The sequence below is a fragment of the Pangasianodon hypophthalmus genome, chromosome 8 (genome assembly GCF_027358585.1).
Source record: "Pangasianodon hypophthalmus isolate fPanHyp1 chromosome 8, fPanHyp1.pri, whole genome shotgun sequence".
In the NCBI taxonomy this organism is placed as follows: Eukaryota; Metazoa; Chordata; class Actinopteri; order Siluriformes; family Pangasiidae; genus Pangasianodon; species Pangasianodon hypophthalmus.
The window spans coordinates 15,269,594-15,294,201 of NC_069717.1; the positions used below are offsets into that span (position 1 = coordinate 15,269,594).

Sequence of the window (24,608 nt, forward strand, 5' to 3'; positions counted from 1 at the left end):
CACTGTGCCTAGAGATCAGTCACAGTGTGAAATGCCGATTTACTTACATATATAATAGTACTCTCGGCCTGGCCGGAACTCAAAACCCAGGGAGAAGGGTGTGAAGAGCTGGAACTTCTCAGAGAATTTGAGTGGCCCATTGGGCGAGTGTGGCCTGTTGCACTCCCAACGCTTGAAGCCCTTGGCTGTGTCATCACAGGTGCTGTAGCCATCGTAGTTCACCATGTAGAGGACATAGCGCTCGGTCCTCTCCTCAGGCACTGAGTCCTCATAGTGTGGGCAGTAGACATCCAGGTAGTCGTTTATGCAGACGTCAATGTGGTAGTCTCCACGGTGAAACCTGCATGATAGAGAGAAATGAAAACTAGCTGTTAACTTCTTGTCACTTCTACTATTTTCAAAAGAGTGCTTTGTCACTGTTGCTCAGCAAGTGAATGCCAAGATACTCCAGACAAGCAATAGGTTCTGAGATAAGAAATCAGATAAGAAATCAAGCAGTGAATCTGGGATGATGCACTATAGCACTGATGTCATTTTATTTACATTATCTCATTCAAATTAAAAGCACTGATGCAACATGTTGACTCATTAACATTGTCAAAGCTACAAGAGGAATATGAGGTGACAACTCCATTTGTCTGGCTTTTAAATGATTCTTGACAAACACAACTGAATTGAGGTTTTCCACTCATTTTTGTTCGCTTTTTAACAACCTTGACCTCAAAACACCTGCTACTAGCTGGGCACTTTTTTAAGCAGGGAACAGCAGGTCAAAGCATTAGCTGAGGATCAGCCTTGTCTCGTTAGATTGATCGCCTGACAGAAGCTTGCTGGAACTTCTAATTGAAGACTTGCACCCTTGTATATGTCCCAGCGGTGCATGTAACTTTTTCAGTCTGCTCTGCCTCACATCAAACATTGGAGAGATGAAAAGGATGTCTTTGTATCTGGAAAAGAAACTGGTAGCTATATGGACCATTACAAGGGCTATTCACAATGACCTTGTGTATTCTAGTGGAATGGCCAAAATGTGCAGTAAGAATGAAAGGGCTGATAATAATAATAATAATAATAATAATAATAATAATAATGACACTGTTAGAAAGGACTGATTTGGAGACAGGAGAGAAGGACAGGACACAGAACAGCTGTTTCCATAGAAAAGTTCTTACTTATTACAGTCATGAAGACAGACCTTGCATGTGTGTACAGTATGTGTGTACAACATACAGAAATATCATTTGAAACATATAAATGCGTGATGTCAGTTAATGTTTAAACTGGCCTTGTCATTAAGTTGATAATACTACAGTTAAAGTAGGTTCCTCTCACTACAGCAGTCAGGTAGCACATTTAAGGTTAAGGTGGATGAAGAATGGCTGCAGTAAACCCAGTGAGTTCATCACTTGATTTGATGTGGGCACTATGAATGACATCATGGTATCTTGACATCATATGGCATCATATCACTTTGATATGAGGAGCTGAGGATGTTTCATCCAATGCAAGCACATCTTACATAATATACGGGGACAGAGACAAACTCCAGCACTCAGTCCTCAGTGCGTCTCTAATAAGCAATAAGAGGAGTTGCAACATGCTGCTAATATACTCTATTTTTGACAATGGATTAACTGTGATTTATGATTAAATGCACAAAATATGTCTACAGTGTATGTTATTACAATTTAAACCTGTTATTTCGAAGTAATACCAAAGACACCAAGATGACTGCATTGGGAGGAAAATCTCTATTCCATGCCTCAGTAATATAGCACAATGATAATGACTTTTAATTTTCTGTTTTAGGCAGGAAAATAAAAGTCAGTACTTAGACACACATGTTACATTCTTGAGCATTTGGGGAGGTTTAACTGATTGATGTTGATGAATTGATGAACATTGCTTTTCACTTGTGTTGAACTTTATGAGAATGATGATATATCTAATTACAAAAACACCTAGACGTTTATTCTGCTGTCAGAGAAAGGGCACAAAGAACAGATTTCCTGTAGTAGTTTTTTTTAATACATTAGTAATGCATTGGTAAAGTCTGTTATTTTATTATTTTTTAGCCTTTATTTGCTATTAATATATTGTACGCTAATGAAGAAATTGCACATTGAGATACAGAGCTTGCAGCAGTCATGGCCAACTGTAACATTCACTGAATACTGATAGCAGTCTGGCTTTCATCAAGAAATATAACATGGTACGTCTTATTAAGATTATGCTTAATCAAACTTCTATATTCAGAAATATTAACTGAGGCTATAAATCAGCTAAAGCTGCTTGGACAGATTGTCAGCACTGATACTGCTACTACTGAACGGAAGTTTGATGGCTGCTTTTCTAATTTTTAAAAACAAGCCTCCACCAGCTGCAGTAAAGGGTCCTGACGGTGAGTAATAGGAAGGGTGTAATTAAAAACTGAGAAAGGATAGAAGGCTAATTGTCAAATGATGCTATTAACATGTCTTTGTTATGCTACAGCTGTTAGGGGCAACGCTTTAAGTCAAAACACTGTGTACTCTGTAATCAGAGAGAGGCTTGCCCAAGTTTAGAACATTTATTATGAGCTTATTATAACCCCCGAAGAGCTGAAGATAGAGGGAACCTGTTATTTTCATTTCTGTCTATATCCCTTTTCTCTCTCTGCCTATTTTCTCTCCCCCTCTGTCTCTGTCGCAGCACTGTGGGTCTGTTGGATTGGTGAGAGGGGCGGCCAACCACACTGGGACTTGATTGACCCATTTCCATTACAATTACACAGCCCAGTGAGATTGCTGCTCTCTCTAAATGAAGTCCCATCAGCCACCAAAATGACACTTGGCCCTGGCCTGCCTGAGGAACGAGTGTGAGAAGAAGGACATGAAGGGAAAGAGTAAAGCAGAGAGGAGGAGAGAGATTCTTTATGATGAAAGACAGAGGTGTGATTGCCTATAATCTGTTACCCTCATACAGTGGACTCCCTTCTGCTGGCAATATGTGACTGAAACACCCACACAGAAATGTTGGCCATATTGAGACATGTTTGTCTCTTTTAGTGGTTCAAGTATTTACTACATATGTGTAAAAAGCACTAAAATTTTCTGTATCTATTTGTCATAGAAGTTGCAATTTAACCATTTTTATACAAGAGAGCTGGTGCAAATTCCTACCAGACCAGCTTGATTGGATTTAGACCAGGTAACTGTGCGGGTTATTGCAATATTTCCTCTTCCTCTGTAAATGCGTTTGAAGGTACTGAAAATCAAAACTTGCCTGGAAATTTTAAAAAAGGCTAGGTGTCTCCAACCTTTCACCAGGAAGTATATACTGTATATATCCCTTCTGAAGAAGATTTGTTAAAACTACAGTATGTATGATTTTGTTGAAAATGAAACATGATTATTATGTAAGGCATTTATTTACTGTGTGGTTTGGGACACAGTCTTGTGGTACGGGAAACAGCACAATACACATTATGAAATGTTCTTCTGCAAATAGCTCACAATAGCATTCTTCTACCAGAGAGGGTGAAATTCCAAAATCTTAGATCCTATAGCTTTAATAAATACTGATCTGGCTTGATAATGTGAATATATAGTAAACTAGGGGTCACACAAGATCAGACAAAACAATGTTAACAACAGTTCTACTATAATCTTTATAAACCTTACAGTCAGTCAGAGACCAGCTCCTACTGCCCTCTTTGAACCAGAATGTCTGGAGGGTTTATGCTGACTCATTCTCCCCAATGAAGGCTTTTGGCTGCTGGCTACATGTTTTTTTTTTTTATTTTGTGCACATATTTTTTCCCTCTAAGACAAGCTCAACAACAGAGCATGACCATCACAGAGCCCATTATGGCATTACAGATACTGCATTGTGCCTTTGTTAGTAGACTGCTTGCTGTATATAGGTACGCTTTTGCTACCAAACAATATTCGCACCACTTAGACCATGAATGGGAAACCGATTGGTTCTTTATTAAACAAAATTTCTTTGTTGTCGTCCTTGGACTAGTTTTAAATCATAGCTCATTATTCCTTAGGTCTGTCTCTCCTTTCAACATTTTCACAAATTTTCCCTAGCAATTTAGTCATGTTTCTTATCAAATGTTCTTCTTCTGAATAGTTAGAGTCTGTCAATAGTGAGGATTAGCGATGACCGTGGAGAAAGGACCCCATCAAACATTGATCCATTAGCCCAAAAGCTGACTGTGGAGCTGAATGTGGATTGTCCTCAGCTGAGGTTCTTTTGCCTAGGATTATACTTCTCTTTCTCTGGGTACATCCTTGAGATTACACACCCATTTCATTTTTGCTCAGCCAAGATATTAGAAGATCAATACTAGAATGGAGCCCTAATACCTTAAGCTATAACACTCTCACAAGTAAAGAAGGCCTACATCAGATTACACAAGCCTGATCCTAAGTCACATCTGAGCATTTACCGCCCAACTCGCTAAACTCTTTGAGAGTCTCTAACTCTCAATGTGTCTCTTTATCAGAGTGACTGGGGTGCTTCTCTTTCTCTCTGCCCTTTTCTACACTTTTCAATTTCTTTAGAAGAATGTCCCCTCCCTCACTACTCTTCCGAGCAAAATTTAGAAGGATAGCATTTTGAAACAATGGTACAAAACTACTCTGCTTAATTTGTTTCAGTTATGTGCAGAAACATGACTTCTCCAGTCTTTTCCTTGACAGAGCAAGGTATTCTGAACAGAATACTATGTTGTATTCTATGTAGGGCTGCAAAAATTATATTTTAATATATTTTAATTAATCAGCTTCAATGCTGCTTGTAAATGAGTACAGCTGTAACGAATATATTGGTATTTTTTGGGTTTTTTTCCCTCAGTAATATAATGTAAAACAAAACACAGAGGAACAACCTTCAGCATGTTCTTACTCTACTGATATTTCCCTAAATCTAATGATTACTCCCTGTTCCTGATAACACTAACCAATTTAAATGCCAAATAAGGAATTTGATAAGGAGTTTATTGTAAATTAAATCACTAGATACTTAAAATTTGTGGATTTAAAGGGATCTATTTTTATTTCTATCTAAAATATTCTAAATCACAAACACTGCCTCATCATTAATCTTAACAAGCCAAAATTAACAAGGCTAAACTTAACCAGCCTCATTACAGTATTAAACTGCTACACATATTTTACTACTACACTGAAAAAAATATCAGTCCCCTTCTATGAAATGTAATATAAGGATGTAACACCAATATGTCACTTACCAAGCAGGTGAAACAGAGGCCCATGAGCTCTTAGATTATAACATACTTCTGTTGTTGGTTAACTAAATGGTGTTTCCAATATAAAATTCCACATCAATAAAATTTCATGACCAATTATGTTGACTAATCTTGACTAATGCAGCCCCAATTCTAAAAGTGGAAAACATTTTTTGTTCCATGTATTCCATGGAAAGAAAAAAGAAGAATATAAGTTCAAGATTTTCAAAGTTAATAAAAAAAAATTCAAACCAGATGACTGTTCTAATCTGATGGAGGCATTTTCTAAGCAGAAGCAGTACAGAGCAGGATGTGGGAGTAAAAAATGCAGTGTCCATTAAAGACCTTTGTCTTGTCTATCAATCCTTCCTTTTCCCTCAAGACCCTCTGAGTTCCCAACAATTCAGCAGTCCAGGAAAAGCTAGAAAACTTGCTAGAGCTGTGAAAGAAAATCTCAGCAGCATGCCCCATATCATCGACTATATATTATACAAGCCTCTCCACCTGCTGCTATGCTCTGGCCCTGATTTGATATGAGGAGCAGCTGCATGCAATAAAATGTAATCCTGTCTCAGTACAGGTAATATATGTAATTCTAGAGGCTTGATCTCACACTATTTTACAGTAAATCAGGGCAGCAATTTAGATAGTTTAGCATTTGCCTGTCACGAAACAAACATAGTATTTTCAAATGATCTGACATGGCAGAAGTACCCATTGTTCTACCATTGCTAGAGCGGTTGGGAAAGTTTGCTCATGACTGGCCCATTTTGCTTAGTTCTGGCAGGCTATGCTGTTTCTGGCCAGTTATAATACAGTCATGGGGAAAAGAAAGTACACTCTCCTTCAGTTCTATGTTTTCATTTATCAGGGCCTAAATAACAATTGGGTGGGTCTGGGAAAAAAATAAGTACAACCTATAATTCAGTAACATGTGGAACCACCTTTAGCAATGGTAACTTGAAGTAAGCATTTTCTGTAGGAGTTGATCAGTCTCTTATATTGTTTGGGAGAAAATCTGACTCTTCTTTACATCATTACTTCAGTTCATTGATGTTTGAAGGCATTCATTTATGCACAGTTCTCTTAAGATCCCACCACAGCATCTCACTGGGGTTGAGGTCTGGACTTTGACTTGGACATTCAAACCCCTTGATTTCTGTCTTCTTTAGTCATTCAGATGTTGATTTGCTGGTGTGCTTGGGATCATTGTCCTGCTGCATGACCCAATTTCAGCCCAGCTTTCTTTTTCCCATGATGGTATCTCCATGTTTTCTGTCTATCTCTGCAAACTTATGGTCTGTAAGGGAATGCAGCCTGACCGTAAAGAGTGCAGGAGGAGAACTTAGGTCCTGTCATTCCTGAGAGGAAGAAAGACTGAGATGAAGAATATATTACTTCATCTTCATCTTTATCTATCCTTACGCAGCGTTTACCCATTTGAACCGAACCCTGGTGCTTCTTCCTCCTTGGTGTGGATCGTTTAGGCAGGTGAGAACACAGCAGTCACACTGGGTGCGGACCAAAACAACCGGTCTGAGAGTGTCTGAGCTAGGTGTGGTTCGACTGCAGTGAGAAAGCGATACGACCCTGAATTGAACCAAATGCAAGAAGTGAACAAGCTGTGTATTTTGTTGTATGTTGCAGGCAGCGTTTTTGTAGATGCACGCTGCTGAGCTGTAAGACACAAACTGAGACAAAGCACAGAACTGTAGTGTGGCAAAAATGGCTATGTCTTTTATATATTTGGACAGAGAAAATATATGCTGTACGTGATACATAAAATGGTCCAAAATAACTATTTATATAGTGGTAACTCCACGTTGGACATGCTCGGGTGATTTTTTTTGTGATTTCTGTGTGCACTAGGCAAAGGTTAGTTTACCTTTTTTGAAAGCACCCTAAGACTCTATAATCTATAATCAAGTCCCACAAGATTGAAAAGTCACCTGAAGCCAACTTACTGACCGAAAGCAGCAGAAATTCAGCATGTAGGGGTTTGTGTGTGTGTGTGTGTGTGTGTGTGTGTATGTATAAATTAGGTGGGTGGCCTTGAAGAGTTAAGAGAGGTCAGGGGCAAATGGACCTGGGCAAGACAAACAGATCAGACATCTGCCTAACTACTTATCATTATGATGGAGAAAGGTTAATGAGTTTCATTCATCAAACCTCGCCAGGACAAATCAATGTATCAGAGAGTTTAAAGATCCTGCAGCTCACACGGAACACTTGTTCTCACCTTTTGTCTCTTTATCACTTCCATTTCTCCCCATCCACCCTTCCTCTCTGTGTTTCTCTCCCTCCCACCTCTTTCTGCATCATGCATTTTATTCTAGCCACACGCAGAAACATGGGTCATTATGAGCCAGCGCTAACAATGGTAAACAGTGGCTGGGGGCGTGGGTCTGGTTTAAACAGGCCACTAGTGGTCCCTCTGATGTGTAATTTCACTGAGGTCAGTGAGGAGGCAAAACCCTGCAGCGCAACACATTTACCATGGATTAAAATCAACAAGTCATACTTCAGTCTCCGAGAGAGAAGACATACTGCTCTCTTTGGCTTTCCTTCCTTCTTTCTACCTGTCTCCTTCTTTCCTGCCTACCTCCAGCATTCACAAGTCAATGAGTTTATTTCTCTATGACGATAAATGGTTGCTGCAGCGTAAACTTCCTTATACTTTTATTAAACTGTTTAGACTATGTATTTATCACATCCTGATAATTAAAGACTGTCTAAACAGAGAAGCATAAGCAAAATGCAGGGCCGAGGTTAAACATCATAGATTTACTGTCATGATTACTTGTATTTCTTCATACAAGCAGTGCAAAGAATGTGTGGGAGAAGCTTTTAAATATTTTAATCTGGATAAGTATGCAGGCCAGTTCAGTTTATCTCTTACAGCCAGTCCAAGCAAATTGTTTCTGAAGTATTTACTTAACAAGATCAATAAACCTAAATATTAACTTGTAATCAGTTTCCATGGAAAAGAGTGCAGCCAGCGGTTCAGTGGAATAAGAGTGATTTAACATCTTCTTCACACGCACTCTGAAGGACATGTGCTACACTTGGATGAATATCAATCATAAATATCAAAACCTACACAATACATATGAAAACTGAAAGTAGTGAATATTGTAAATGTCAGAATTTTCAATCTTGTTGCTTATCTCTTAATCAAAATCCTCCTTATAGGGCTGTAAATCTATCAGCCAGCTTTCTACCTTGATTTCTGTCTGTTTTCTCTTTAAAATGAAAGTGCTTTAGTGAAGGCAGGAAGACTTATCTACACAAGCAAGTGTTCTACATAGTGTTTTTGGCTTAGGTTATATTTATTAATGGGCAGGTATGATGATTCCTGCTGATTATACAGAAATACTGACTTTTTGTAGGGATGCAGATTTCAGTAATACGCTTCTGGCTATTCTTTTATGCTACATACTTGATTATAGAATCAACTGATATCTATCTATCTATCTATCTATATATCTATATATATATATATATATATATATATATATACATATATATATATATATATATATATATATATACATATATATATATATATTTTTTTTTTTACACACACACAATTATATACAACTATATACAATTATATATAATTATATACAAATGCAAAAGCATGGTTTGTGTTTATATGCAGTATAATAGATCTAGTATTCACATTTGTGGTTAAGATAGATATTGACACTCGTATTATTTTAACCAGTATGCATGCATGACATGCATGAGAGGACACATTTTTTAAAGGTATTTTTCCTCAGGCGCATCTCATATCTCATATGGTCCTCATACTGGATAATTGTCTATGTGAAGATATCAAGTGACAAGAGAGCTGGCATCTTTCATTCTGTGTCTGGACTGTATGATAAATAGTTCGTAGGAGACTGCATGGATTGCTGAGGTTTTCCTTTTTTTCAGCAGTGAAATTCTAGGAACCAATTGGGCATGCCCAGGAATCAGAGCGGGCGTGTGCACTGGACCACGCTGATTCTATTATTTTCAGTCTAACAAAAGTTATGGCTCTTGTATTATTATTATTATTATTATTATTATTATTATTTTAAAAGAATATTTTTATGTACAAATCCCCACAGCTTAACTTTTACGTTACCACATGTGTGTTTTATGCTTTATAAGACTTTTACAAGCCACACAGTCTGTATAAGCCTTATAAATAATGTTAAACACACTCCAAGTCTGTCATCCATCTCCCGACACCTTCTCTCAATTTGCTCCATGTGTGTATATGTGTGTATTTGTGTCCTAATGAACCAAGAGTGTGTTTTCGAGCGAAGGGCTGCACATGCCCAGAATGTTAAACAGCCTCTGTCTGCAGTCTGGCCCAAGAGATGCTTAATGACATCATGCAAGTCTGGTGGCAGGAAAAGAGAAGAAATAGAGAAAAAGAGAGCGAGAGCGTGAGTGAAAGAGAGAGAGGTGGCTTAACTGGTCCAAATGTGTACCTGCTGAGGGAAAGAAGCCAATAGAGGTAAATAAAATGGATAAAAGGGGAGCCTAGCAATAAGGGAGTTAAAAGTGGAAAATGTTGAAATAGAGAGGGAGAAAGTGAGGAAGACAGGAAGATAGATGGAAACAAAAAAGAAAGAAAGCAAGATAGATACAGAGAGAAATACAGAAGGACAAAGCACAGAGAGAGATTAAGAGATACCCACTTTCTTGAAATTGATGTAAGGAAAGAAAGTTAGCAAAGAAGAAGAAGGTTGTTCCACTGACTGCCATTTAGTCATAAGTATTACTAATGTTAAAAAGTAGTTCGAATGTCACCATTTTAATCAAGTAGGCTATTTCACAGTTCACACCCTTCATGCCGCAGTAGATAGAGGACATATGTATGTGTTAGTGCGTGTCTGTGTGTGTGGGTTACAGCTATGTGGACAGACACATCACAAAAAAGGTTTAAAACGACTGCCTCTCAATTTTCCTGAGAGTATGAAATATTTATTTTACATCTAAGAGAATCCTACACAGTGTGTGTATGATTTAGGATATATTTGTTCCTTCTCTTTTGACAATACACATCAATTCAGACCTAGTTAGGCAGACCCAGGCTGTTCCCAGGGCTTGATGGAAGGCCTGTTTCTGGAAATCATTGGAAGTAGGCCACGGTATGGTCTAATGATGCTTCAGGGTTTGGGTCTGGGGCCAATATGCCTGGGGATGAGCTGTGTGATCTATGTAAGAGGAATGCCACAAAGAGTCTCAAAGACTTCTTTCCTTTGTGGTGAGGTTAAACTTGAGCACACAGCTTTACCCAAACGTGCACTAGCACACACAAGATGCCATCTAGTTTGCTCTGCCAAGTTTTAAAAAATCTCAGACTAAAATATAATACTAAGGCTGATAAGAAAGCTACTTTAAAAATGTTTGTGGTAAAATGCCAATGGTAATATTTCTATTAATGGATTGATTTTAGCTTCGAAATTGGATAAAAGAAAATATGATATCCCACCACTGTCTCTGGAATATCACAGTACAAGCACCTCACCCAAAATCCAGAAATATAGTACATACTGTACAGTATATATCAAATACTCTGCAAAAGCCTGTATTTTTTTAATACAATTTTTGTCTAAAACAATTTTTATCTTTCTTTTGTAGTAATGTTTGTGTCAGTTTTTCAGACAAAAAAACAAGGCGGTCCATCAGAGATTACTTGCAAAAAACAGAAGCAAGTATGAGAGTCAAAGTCTTTGGAAAGAACTGCAGCAAATTCTCCAAGATGCTCAGAAAAGCTTATCAGCCAATTTCCTTCAATCCATAAAAATGCACAAAATGTACAAGTGACCACTGATGCATTTTTAAGACAGACTGTCACACCACATATTGAATTTTTTTTAGTATATTACTGTTTACTGCTCTTTATGGTAATTTTTTAAATGTATCTAATCAAAGACATATAGCCATACGGATGTATGATGCTAAAGTTGCTGGAATGTTGTAGGAATCTAATATGAGGAGAGGTGTCTCATATTTCAAATAAATCTGAGCTGCAGTTCCCCCAATTGGAATGCCTTTTTCCAACCCTAATTAGATTAACCTTGTACAAATTGTATGAAGAGTATTTTTTCATATGATCAGATAAGATAGTAGCATGCATATTTTGATGCAATAAGATACAGACCACTGGGTACATTGTACAATTCTTCCTATCTGAAAGAGTGATATGTAGGGTATTGAATTCAAAATACAGTATAGGTACAGTATATCAACATAATTTATATAAAATTTACAAATTCCTTGCATAAATAGACAATAAAGATAAGATGAATGAATCGTTAACATATATCCCAACGTAAAGCTTGCTGGGGTAAATCCCCATGCAGCACATCAAAATCAAAAAATGCTTACAGCATTGCCTTTGGTAGTACAAATATTAGTTAGGAAAGTGTCTAGAACATTTTTTTTTCAAAACATACTTGCTAAAAGGATTGTGTAGCAGGGTACGAAGGCAATGCAGAAGTCTATTCTCTGAAAAAAAGCTTTGCATATTTTATTTAACCTAGAAATGACCCTGGAATATAATTCTCCATACAGGTAATAACATATGCCATTATTTCATGATACACCAGTACATCTTCACACCCCTAATTGGGACAATGCCATCTGTATTGCTGCAGGTGAAAAGACATTTAATTTTGCTATTATTTTTACAGCTCTAGACCTGACTGGATGCAATTCACCTGACTGGATGCATTTCAGCGTAATTCAAGAACTCTTCTGAGCGAAACAGATGGTCCCAGGAAAATGAAATCCACTCATCATGCATACCAATTGTAGCTTCACCTATGGGCTTCTTGATAATTCATTTAAAGTGGCCTTGTTGTATAAAGATAGCTCTTTTGAAGAATAACAAAAATCAATATGGTCCAAAGCAATTATCATAAGTAAATCTTCACATTTGTGCTTACATCCTGTCGGAGAATAAATTAGCCAGGACAAAGTTCAAAAACATTTCCTTCTTCTTCATGTGCATCTGTCAACAGTGTTTTTCTTGTGCTCCAGTGAAATCTCAAACTTAACCAGCACCCTAAAGGTGAGGACAGCCAAATGTCCTTAGCTTTGCCAGATTTTACCAAACCAAGTACATAGGAGACGATTTGGTGGCGTTATACCACTGAAGAATGAGAGCCTTTTCCAAATGATCTATGGGTGATGTAATTAGAGTTAAGAACAAGAGGAGCAGCTGCAGTACTGTGATATAAATCCTGCCCTTGTCATTTAGGATCTGCCATCTGGTATAGTCTGTGACTCCTTCAGCCATCCCTCTTCCTGAAACCACCAAGCTAAATGAGGAGTCTGTTGTGGTCAGGGGTCATGCAGGAGCTGCCAAGGTCATAGTAGGGGGGTTAAGTAATGCCTTACAGACACAGTGCTGTTAACTCACGCACAGACTAGGTGAAAAAAAATCTTCGGGGAAAAATATGTTAACTGTATTGCATGCAGCATTCTTTTGTCTTTCTTTGATCAGAAATGGGCACTATAGAAATACTCTTTTCTATGAGGTTAATATATTCTCTCAAGTAAATATTAACAAGCTGATGATGACCAGTGCAGATCTTAAAAAAAAAAACAAGCAGTCCTTATCTTTAAGGCACATAACACAAGTGTTTAGTTTCTTACCGTAATGCACATTTCAGTAACAAGCAGAGTGCGTATACATCTGTGTGTGTGTGTGTGTGTGTGTTCATATCTTGGTGGAGACTAAACGTCTCCATAATGATAGGAATATGTGACCGTTTTGGGGAAATTTGGCTGGTCCCCACTAGGAAACTGCTTTTTTTTCTTTCTTTTTCTCTTTATTTCTTTCTTTCTTTCTTTTTTTTTTTTTTTTTTTTTTTTTTACAAAACCCACAGCATTTATCTAAACATCTAAAAAAGCCAAAAGGTTTCCTTTTGTTTACTGAGATTAAGGGTTAAAGTTTAGGCGTAGGCATAGCATTAATTATCTGCATTAATAATTTTGTCAGTGGAAGGTCCTCACAAGAATAGTAAGACAAAAAAACAAAGCAAAATGAAACAAAACAAACAAAAAAAAACCCTAACTCTCTATACAGGTTTTTCAGGATTACATTTTGTTTTCTTTTTGAGTGTTTGAGAGTATGACAAATCCTTCAAGCCAAAAACCTTGCCTTGGCCTGTCCTGTGCCCTGTTGTTTCATGCTGCAAGTAATCTGCTTAAATTAGAATCTGTGCCTAACAACTAGTACATGTGACTGCTACCATTCTAATCTACCATATACCTTTCTACCATATTGACCTAGGACAGAATGAAATCAAGGGTAAGAAAAGGTCAGTGACTCTGATCAGGTCTGATATCATTTGACCATTTTTGGTTATATTTGGCTTTACAAATATTTTGGTTTTAAATGTAGTATGAAGAAAAATACACTAGAGTTGGGAAGCCAGTCCCTCTCCAAATAACATGCGCTGACGGAATGCCTATCTTCTTCTTGATCATGGACGCTATTGCTCTTAGGGCCTGGCAGGGGCTGTCAGAGCCCGTGGCCCAAACTAAGCCTGCACAGCAGGCCTAGAGAAACACTCCACACACACTTCCTCTGATCTAAACACACATGCACACACACATAGCAGCAGCATGGCGAATGACCCAGTGGGGTTCCATCGTCACGCAGTTATTGGTCCAGACGTCTGTGTCAAACGGCCAATCTCTAAGTTTGCTGAGGTTTAAATGGGGGACCGTTGCTGGACTGCCCAGGCAAAAATAGCTAGCAGAAGGGCACTAGATCAACTCAACGCTGATGAGTTATGAGGTCTGGGTTTACCTGCAGTTGTTGCAGCTGCAGTTTGACACAAATCAAAAGCCTGAGCCTATAATCAGCATCTGATTTATTTGATCGCAGTGGATTCAGCAGACAGCGGGCAAGAGATTCCTGAAATTCAGTTTCTCATGAAAGTCAGTCGTAAATCACTCAGGAGGAAAAACTAATATGCCGAAACATTTGTTAGCTCTAATGTCTCTGTGACTGAAAGGCAGATGGAGACATGATAAAAAAAAAGAATGAGTAGATGGACTTTGTTGATCTTTGCACCTTAATCACTGGAAGGTAATCTCCATCTGAGGAAAGGATGACTGGGATAATTTGACAGGCGTCTGACAGATGGAAATATCCAAACACACAATTATTGAGAGAGAGCTGTCCATGGACCAATTTCAGAAATATTGATATGAAAGCAGCCACAACATTGTTTTAAATGCATAAAAAAGCCAAATAATAGCAATAAAACATTGCCAGGAATGAAAATAATCCCAAGGAAAAAATCATCCTAAAAATCTGCCCTCTATTTACATTGCTATAAAATGAATAATGAAGCAAGAGGGCAAACTCATTGGTTGGAAAATGCTGTTTATCGGGCCGTGGATTCTTTTGATTTAGTGGCAGAGATTATGAGCAATATCCCCTCCATATCTTTTTGAAGTCATGGATGGCCAAGTGCAAATTGAACCAGGTATTCCATTTCATTTCTCTCCCCCCGCTTCTCTCCTGTGTTCTCTTCACTGGCTTCACCACATGAACAGTCTTGGAAGATAAATGTGAGAGATAGTAAAGCCAGGGGCCTTGTGGCTTTGTCATTCTACATCTGAGAGCGTCTCTCGCCCACTGACTGCCCCCTGTTGGTTCTTGACCACTGCTGTTATGGCCTCAAGAAGAAATGCTGCAAAAGCAGATGTGTTTCACTGGACCAGGTTGAGATGGTGAGGGCATCATACATGCTACATGTCTACAGCTGGGAATTTAAGCTGTGAGTTTTGTGAACATACGAGTCAACATAAACACTTTTCTGGACATTTTAAGAATTTAGGAGACCTTAGTTAAATGTGGGTCTTTGGTTGGGGTGTTCAGCAAGCAGCCAATATGTCACCAATCCAAAGCAATAATGCACCATTATTAAACCATGAATTAAAAGTGATGTATTTTATTGTCCACAGGGTGGCAGCAGATGAAGACAGCCAATAAGTCACACTACTACATTATTAATGATGAAAGCAAGACAACAGGATAAATTACAACTTTTGAAGCTACAAGACACCCAAAGTTTATATTCTGCCTTATATAGAAAAGGAAATTTAGCTAGATACAACAATATATTTTTGTAATTATTACAAAAGCATAGGTCATTCTAAATAATCTGTACAAGTATTTGGTACATGTGGACCTAATCATTAATTAATTCATTCATTCCTCTTCAGTAACCGCTCTATCATGGTCAGGGTCGTGGTGGATCAGGAGCCTATCCCAGGAACACTGGGAGGTGGGAATACACCCTGGATGGGACACTAGTCCAATCCACACACTATCACACACACCCATTCACTCTTAGGGGCAATTTAGCATAACCAGTGGAGGTTGGAGGAAACCAGACAACCTAGAGGAAGCCAATGTGGATATGGCGTGAACATGCACAAGACTATACAGACAGTAACCCAAGTTCAGGATTGAACTTCATCATACCATCCAGGACCTAATCAGTAGCTTTTTATTTTCCACAATGCCAGAACAAGTTGCAAAAGTTTTTTGTTCTGGTAACATAACAAAACATGACAAAAATTTAAAAAAAAAAAAGAAAATAATCTATTCACTATATAGTACTAGTTTACTATGATATAATTACCCCTATACACATGGGGTGACGTGATCGTTTGTGATTGGTCTAATATACAGCAGCACAAAGCTTAGAACACTGTGTGTGTGTGTGTGAGAGAGAGAGAGACAGACAGAGAGATAGACACATATGACAGGGCTAAAATGGCACTTTATCTATTTCAACAAATGGAATGCATTTAGAGTGTTCCTACACCGGACATTTTAACGTTCAGTTGACAGTAGCAGTCAACACCGAACAATGGAGCTCAAATCCAGACTGTCCATTCCAAAACCAGACACCTGGTAATGCTAGTATGTACCGAATATGTTTTTGTAAGCGCATGCCAGCAGGAAATGAATATATTCACAGGAGAGCATTTACAAAAACGTGTTCATTTAGAGCTCTGTTTTATGGGACGTGTGAAAGCAAATCTCTGTTAAACCAAAACAGCAGGGTTAAAAGAGGATGGTGTGTGTGTGTGTGTGTGCCAGAAGGGTGTGCGGTCTGGTGGTACCACCTAGATTGAATGATCTGGAGAGGTGTGTGATAATTAGGGTTTGAAAATCATACGCGTTGTACAGCTGCAAGCTTGCTCGAAATGTCCCTTCCTACTCAAATGTGATTCATAAAGGGTGCTTCCCTTCATGTATTGCTGGCCAAGGAGCTGGAAGATATGATATGATATGTGTTTGTGTGTGTTATACAACTGCCATTTTCATCAACTGTGCATAATAGAAAAAGTGTGTTACGTCTAGCTTGCATCTACAAACTGCAGCTAGAAAACTGTTTGTGAGTGTTGGGACGCAAACATTTCAGTTCTGCCTGTCTAGATTTTTTCTCTTTCCAGGTGCTTCATGGGAATGTGCCATCTCTCATCGGAAATGTTGCACAATCTATCCTATGAACGTCTCGTGTAATTAAGTAATTAACCCATGGTAAAAATTTAAATAAGTGACAGAGAGAGATTCTCCACCCTATTCTCCAAAGAAACCTTAAAATAATATTGAACGTCACTGTCATAAGGATCACATTAGACCACTGCCACAACTACCCCGTAATCTCAAACATGTCAAACGCAAATGAGCTGCAAACACAGTTACAAAGCACATATGGGCCCTTATTAAAAACCTATGAATCTGAATTAGGCTGTATAAAATTTCCTTCACTGCTGTAAACGTTCAAATTTTCCCTTTGCTGTTTTGTATATGCGTCGTTTTTCTGTTTATTCAATGTTGGCTGAGCTGTTATCCCAAAGTGATCAGGTCCTCTAAACATCAGTGTAAAAAATGTTCACATTTCCTGTGTTGTTTTTTGCTTGCAGTCAATTTTATACAGTTATGAATCCACCAACTCTATGCTAATACCTCCGACAGGATCGTAATCTTCATTAACAAATTCAATAGCGCTCTACTTTATTTAAACTGGCAGAACAGAGACGTATGAGCATGACAAGCTTTGCATCTCAACTTTGTATCTGTGGCATGCCAGAAGTCCAGAATGAACGATGATGTTTGGAGATTAGCAGCTGAGCATTCACTACTAAGCACTGGAGACATTATTTATTGTTCTCAATCAACACATGCTGATGTTAATTTTCAATCCCTCTACTTCTTTTGATTTTTTTTTATCTTTCCCTGGATACCCCTGTTTCAATCACTCGTGGCCTGGTGCTGTGCTTGCTTTCAGATGTACCCATCTTATACACAAACACACACACACACAAAATAGTGTTGCTTAATGGGAAGGAAAAGTAGCACAATGGATTAGGAGACAAGCACTCAGATCAGAATCCTTATGAATGCCCATGGATGTGGTCTCACACTCATACACACAAACACACACACACACCAAATTTTGTCCTTATTTAATTGAATTTCTCAGTTGCAATGCTGAGACAGAGAGTGAGAGAGAGAGAAGAGAAAGGTTTTCACTTTGTATACTTATACCGTAGTCATAAGTAGGTGCACTTGGCTGAAAAATTGGTGTATTGATAAAGAGGAGACATCATAAAGGGTGAGGTCAGGTTTTTTTTTGAATGAATGAATGATTAAAGAATGAATGAATAATTCCATGGTAAATGTGTATTCGAGCCTCTCCACTACTGTGTGTTTGTCTTGGGTTCATTCAGGTACTCTTCAGGATATGCAGTAACTCACTGTGCAGTACCTTCTGATGCCTTTAAAAAATTTTTGATACTTTAAAATTGCACCACATTTGGAAGAACCGTAACTACATAAAGAGAGCAATATGAGCGGTGCTGAAATTGGTGGGTGGTGCTGTGTCACACTCTCCCCTGTAGCGCTGACTCCCTTCTATCCTAATAGCTCTTCCTCTCATTCCATCCATACAGCATTAGAGTAATCTACGAACCCAAACCCCCATTACAGAAAACCCAATTACAATCACTTGAACATCTGAGAGAGAAGCAGAAGTGAAAACCCAGAAAGACAGGAGGAAGAGGTGGGTTAAGGTGGGCTCTGCACGTGTAGAGTTATGCTCATGAAGGTGATGTGGGATTTGTATCTTACTTAAATAAACAGATAATACAGAGTTTTTAACAAATGTTGCTCTGGCTTGACATCTGAATATTCATTCTATATAAATGAAGGGACAGTTCTATAATTATTTGTAAACTATAATTGTATTTATAATTTGTATTTCTATATATTTTGTATAATATATAATTCCTCGTATATACACTTATTCTGTGTTATCTGAATGCCTTCACTGAGGCAAATATTTGTGTCGAAGTTTATTTGTGACACACGAATGAAATTTCATGTTGCACGATTTCCTGTGAGTCAGTGTGCTTAACGGCCTGTGGGTAAGGGTGGCTCAGTGTTTACACTTCTTAAAGTTTGGTGATTAGAAGATTATGAGTTTAAGGAAAACTTTTAACCTTCAGCTGCTCAAGTATAAGCTTTTGCTGTGTCATTTTTATGTCTGTCAGATAAATAAATATAAACATCAGATGCTTAAGGCAAGACTCTACAGGTGGAAATTTTGGTCACATCAATGATTTTTCAGATTTTTGGACAAACTGAATCTGTAACAAACTTAAACTATAGTTATAATATTATCACAACTTTATAGAAAAGGGTTAATTTCACTGTTTTTTCCCTTCGTCTTAAAATTAGCAACTGGGCACAATCATATCATGAGATAAACCCCTGAAAATCTAGATCTTATCTTGTTTCCTGATATATATCAATTTTTGCCATTATCATATACATGTCAATTTCCTTTATAAAGCACACTTACTACATTAAATCACATTTTATGTTTTCCTTAAAATCATTTTTTCTACATTCAGAAACAAAAATTCTCTGTTTATAGATAACCTGCTTCCAGAAAATTTTACATGTTCATTTCTATCCCTAATTTGAAAGATGTTACAGAGATATTTCCCAACATTGTTCATAATTGTTCAATTTATGTTAGATTTTATACTAAAAAAAAAAAACAGCACAAAACATTGTTTCCTACTTAAACAATAAAGAAGGTTTTCAACAAATGGTTCTGTGTATGTCTTTCTCTTAAGAGCTTCGCAGTGAAATTTTTATTCTAACAAGATCAAAATACTAGATTTGTGGTTTTATTAAGTATGCAAAAGTACAAGTATTTAATTAGACGAAGCCTCATCTGCATAAATAAATGTTAATTTTCCAGTATAAAAAAGACTGAAAGAATATCAGCAATCATCTGGCAAAGACTGATTGTGATATCTACTGTTAAAAAAAAAAATTACCCTATTTACCTGTAGTGCCTTGTCCTGCCTACCGTACCCGTGCTGTGGATATCATTTGTGTGTGTGTGTGTTTATTTTTCTTACCAAGGATAAGATAAAAGAATGTTAACAAACATAAGCATATCGAGGATGTCAAAAATACATGCACGTGCAGGAGATCAGGTCATTGCAATCTGCACTCTCCAACAGTAATCTGGTTATGCAGGAGGAGGTTAAAGGTTGACAGTTATGACGTGATATATAGTTGGCTTTATTAAATAAGGATGCTCCCTTTGAGACCGGCATATGGGATGCTGCCCTCTTTATTACTTCTTATGACCTTCATCATTAAAGACACCACATGGCATGAGGTCTCGGCTTGGTAGGGGATGATGTCACAGCAAAGGCCACAGCTGCCACGGCTGAAGTGCTGGCCACACATCTTTAATATATATATAAGCATTTAATATATATATATATACACACACACACATACATACATACATATGTAAAGCTTGATATCTTAGAAAAGAACACTCTCACATATTTAAGTTGCCCCTAGGTGTGAATGAGTGTGTACATGGTGCCCTAGGAGGAACTGGAATCCAGGATGTACTCCCGTCTTATGCCCAGTGTTCCCAGAATTGGCTCCGGATCCGGATCATTAAGCAATGAATGAATGACATCTGTGTAAACTGCAATCGAGAATTCTACATCCCAATTATTACATTCTATAAAGAAATAAAAAAGAGTTATAATGTTTTGCAAACAAACGGACACAGTTTGTATCAAAGGTAGGTGCTGGCAGAAAGCATATTTTATCGTATATCTTACCTTCAGGTTAAAGGAACACATGTATCACGCAGGTATGTTTCACATATGCTCTCTGATTTGGATTTGAGTGATGACCTGAGTGGAAACTACTACGTGGAGCATTCTGGCTCTGATAGGGTTGCACTCAAAATCTATTACAGCATAGCATTCTTTTTATGGTAATCCCAATAAAGCTCCTCTCAGCTGTCCGACTTCCCTCTTTACCAATAAAACATCAATTTCTGTTCCACAGAGAAGTGCTGTGTGTGTGTGTGTCTGTGTGTGTGTGTCTGTGTGGCTGAGGAGAATGTGTGCTACAATGGCCACTGTTCTCAGCACTAGAGGCCTGGAATTCCATGGAGGACACACACACACCCACCCACACACACACGGTACAGGACTGCACCAAACAGATGTCCCAGTAAACCTTGTTAGAGTACAGACAGTCTAGATGCCTGTACTATTAATGTCACACAGTCACTAAAATCAGAGACTGTAACCTAAAGTCCTCATTTAAGTCTTTCCAACTTTCCTTACAGTTGTTACATTTTTAGCTACATTGAGATAAAGAATGTGACAAAACAACTCCAATATTTAGAAGACATTTAGCCCTGAATGCACTCAGAACCCCAGAAGAGGGTAAATTAATCATAAAACAGGATCCCATAGCCCCCGTCTGCAACCCCAACAAGAAAAATGTGCTACTGGGCTAAAATTATCAGCATGATCTGGCCTTCCTTTAAGCTAGAGTGCAGTGCTTTGAGTGACCCTGTAAAACGGATATTCTAACTCCCTTGAAAATGTATCTACAAGACCTTTAAGACCTCATCAGGAAAAAGGGACTGTTTGAGCTAAATAGCTGAGCAGAAAGCCACCCATCTAATACAAACATACTCCCTTATGTTCAGCATGACACACAGTTCAGGTGGGGAGCAAGAAGATCTCTGTGTGTTTGCCAACCTATTGTTTGAGGGATGAGCATTCCTTTACGCATGCTACCTCTTGTCAATCCACACTCGCCATATTAAAGCTCTACCACTTGAAAACTTTCAAAGTCAGTAGAAGGGCCTCTTACAAGTTCTGTTAGCACGAGGAATGTGTCAGGTGACAGGATGGACCACCCACTGTCTAAGAGGGGAGGAGGTGAAGGAGGAGATTGACGTTTGTGCTGCCAGTGCCCTGCTGTCTTGTCAACCAACTTGACAAAAGTGGCAGAATGCAAGATGGTAAGATCCAGGGTCTTATCGCTGATTATCTCCTCCAAGGGCTCTGTGATCAGCTGAGCTAGAGGTCAGTGTATGATCACTTGGTGGCCTCTGCTAAGCATGTGATAAGCATACACTCTGCAGAGAGGAATGCCAATCACGGAGCATCCTACTGCGCCACACAGAGGGAGCCAGAATTCTTGTTTTAAGTCTATCAATAAAATAAGAGAAGGGAGATGCTTTGTGTATCCTGGTTTCAAAGCTGGCACCATCTCCTGCATCTTGGTGCACTTTTCAGCCCTCCTGCCAGCATTGTAGTAATCTCTTTCAATTGGACATGCTAGAAGGAAAATAACAGGCTGACTTTGTGCTTAAAGGCCATAATAACACACATTTTAGTGTCTACAAATGTATGGAACTCCTAAGAGAAAGGGTGTATTTTTCCTCTTTATATACCTACATCAACACTATAGATGAACGACAAATGTTTGAGAGCAGGACGAGGCGTTTTAAGGTATACAAAGAGCTAGTACGAGTCCATCATTCTCTGTCCAGGGCTTTGTCTCTGCCTCGTCGTTTCTGCTTGGAGAAGAGGGGACTGGGATATGTGTGAGGACTGCTAATGGAAATGGGGACGGGGCTCCACCTGGCCATTTACCGAGCTGCCCCTTTTTTTGCCTGATGGCACACAAAGACGTGAGCTGCATGAAACTGGAGACTATAGACGTATGAATACTAGAGCATGCACACACTGGCACTTACAGGGCTGCACAGAAAACACACAAGACATGGAATCAATTGGAATGGCTCAGTGCTGGAGCTGAGACCCCTCTCTCCCACAAAAAGCCTTAATAGATCATTATTTTCCCAACATGCTACATGCTGCACTGTCCATGAAGTCAATGATTAGGATTAACCCATGTAAGAGGGACTCAAGTGGTGCACCTTGCATCATTACTACACATTGCAGCTTCTAAATGCAGCTATTATGTGCAGTTCTTCAAAAAAAAAAAAAAAAAAAAAAAAAAGCAAATGAAAGTTTTTTCTCACTGAGAGGGACGATGACGGAGGTCCTCATTCCCAGGTCGCTAAGTGATGTACCAACCAATCAGGCATCTAGTCATGTGGCAGAGTTGAGTGCCTAACGCTTTCCTCTGAGTGTATTGAAACCCGAAAGTGCTGTAGGGCATACACACACACACACACTCTCTGCAGTTCTTTATGCTATTTACAGAATGCACAAAAGCACTTGTGACAACCTAGAGCCCTTATTATACAGGAATTCATTTGTTCTTTCAACTAATTTGAAGCCTGAACACAAATCCCACAGGTTAACCAACATGGCAATTAAAATGGAGAGAATCTTTGCTTGCATTACAAAAGCTGTACCATTCAGTTTGGTGGACCTTTGCAAGAAGAAGGCCCTGCAAATCTCGAAAGAGCCCCTAACAAATGTTTAGTGAATCTTTCCGAGACAAAAACTTTGAGTAGCGGAGACTAATTTGGGAAATATACGCTGAATGCAGCGATGGAAACGCAAAGGTTTGGCTTCTTTTCTTAATGGCACCAAATTCATAAAATTAAAGGCTCGCTATGCCAGGAGAGCCATTAATATTTATAATGCCAGGCACACAGGAAAGAAAATAATTCAATCTAAACACCAGTAAAAGGGCAAAGTCGCAAGAAAAGAGGTGGGGGAGGTGGAGGAGAGGAAAAAGTGGCAGGGAAAGGGAAAAATGATCATAAAGAAAATTGCCTGGGTCCTAATTTGTTCATCGCTCCTAATAACTGGGAGACGCTTGTGTGCACTTCTATTACACTGCCTTCCGCTATTCTCCTGAGAGCCAATTACCACAGAGAGTGAGGGTAGCATTACATAGGCTGAATCTGTCTCACCCATCAGCCTCCACGGGCTTTGATTCACCATAAACATTTAACAGCCTATAAACACCATCAGTTGATCTCCGACCTCTGCGAAAAAGCTCTATGTTTTGTCTCATGGCATTTCTATAATAAATCCTGCTCTATTTTTATATATTAGGAACAGGTATGGAAAAAGCATATAGCCAATATGTGTAATAGGGAGGTGGAGTAAAAAAAAAAAACAGGAGGTAATTGGAAATTGGATGCCATTAGTAAGCCTCGTCTGCCTCCTGCACAGTCTGCTCAGATTTGTGCTACTCTTTTTTGCACCATGTCACAGATCAGAAATAGCATGGCACACACTGTATGCTCCTTTATGCTTATCACGACTCTCAGGTGCCCTGGAGGAATATAGCCGGTGCTAAGAGCAACATACACACCTATATGCGCACACACTTTTTCAAAGCAAAGACAACCAGCAGGTTTTTGGATGTCATTCTATGAGTTATGACTCAGCCACAGGGTTGTGGGATGTGTAAAAATAAATAGTCGGAAAGGGCACACAATGTGAACCACAATTATGTTAGAAGGTCTGATTGTTTCCACTTAGATTTGTCACCTCTTTCAGTTACTGTCCAAGCAAAAATGCAATTTATTCAGTCTGACTTAAAATTATTTAATATATACCTAGCAGATGAAGTCAGTGTTCTAATAGCACCAAGACATTTTAGCATGCAGGCTCTCTAACAATTTAGCACAGACATGCAGGGTTGTCACCTGAACACAGACCTGAGAAGTGCAGTAATTGCCTGTGAACTTCTATTATTAACGTAAATGAAAAGGGCAAATTATACTGGCAGCAGAGCAAGTTATTTGAAGTTGGCATGCATGTGAAAAGAGTCTCCAAAAACTGAACTTCAACTGGCATTAATTCACTTCTTCATACATTTCACATCATAGTCTGAAAAGGTTAAGCTAAAGAAAGCTCAAAACATCACTTTACTACATGAATGTACACAGTTATACATTTTCATACACACAGGATGAGGAGATGTCCATGTTTTCGTCTTCAAAAATGTAAAAAAAAAAAAAAAATCTGTTTATTTCATTTTCC

The 24,608-nt window shown here is 38.5% G+C and overlaps 1 protein-coding gene across 1 annotated transcript in view; it reads right to left on the bottom strand.

Annotated features, from left to right (window-relative positions):
* Positions 1-24,608, bottom strand: part of efna5b (ephrin-A5b) — an 85,135-nt gene that overhangs the window by 16,608 nt on the left and 43,919 nt on the right. Inside the window, exon 2 of the mRNA XM_026924443.3 lies at positions 48-340. Coding sequence (XP_026780244.1) covers positions 48-340 — 293 coding nt within the window. The remainder of the gene's footprint in view (positions 1-47; positions 341-24,608) is intronic.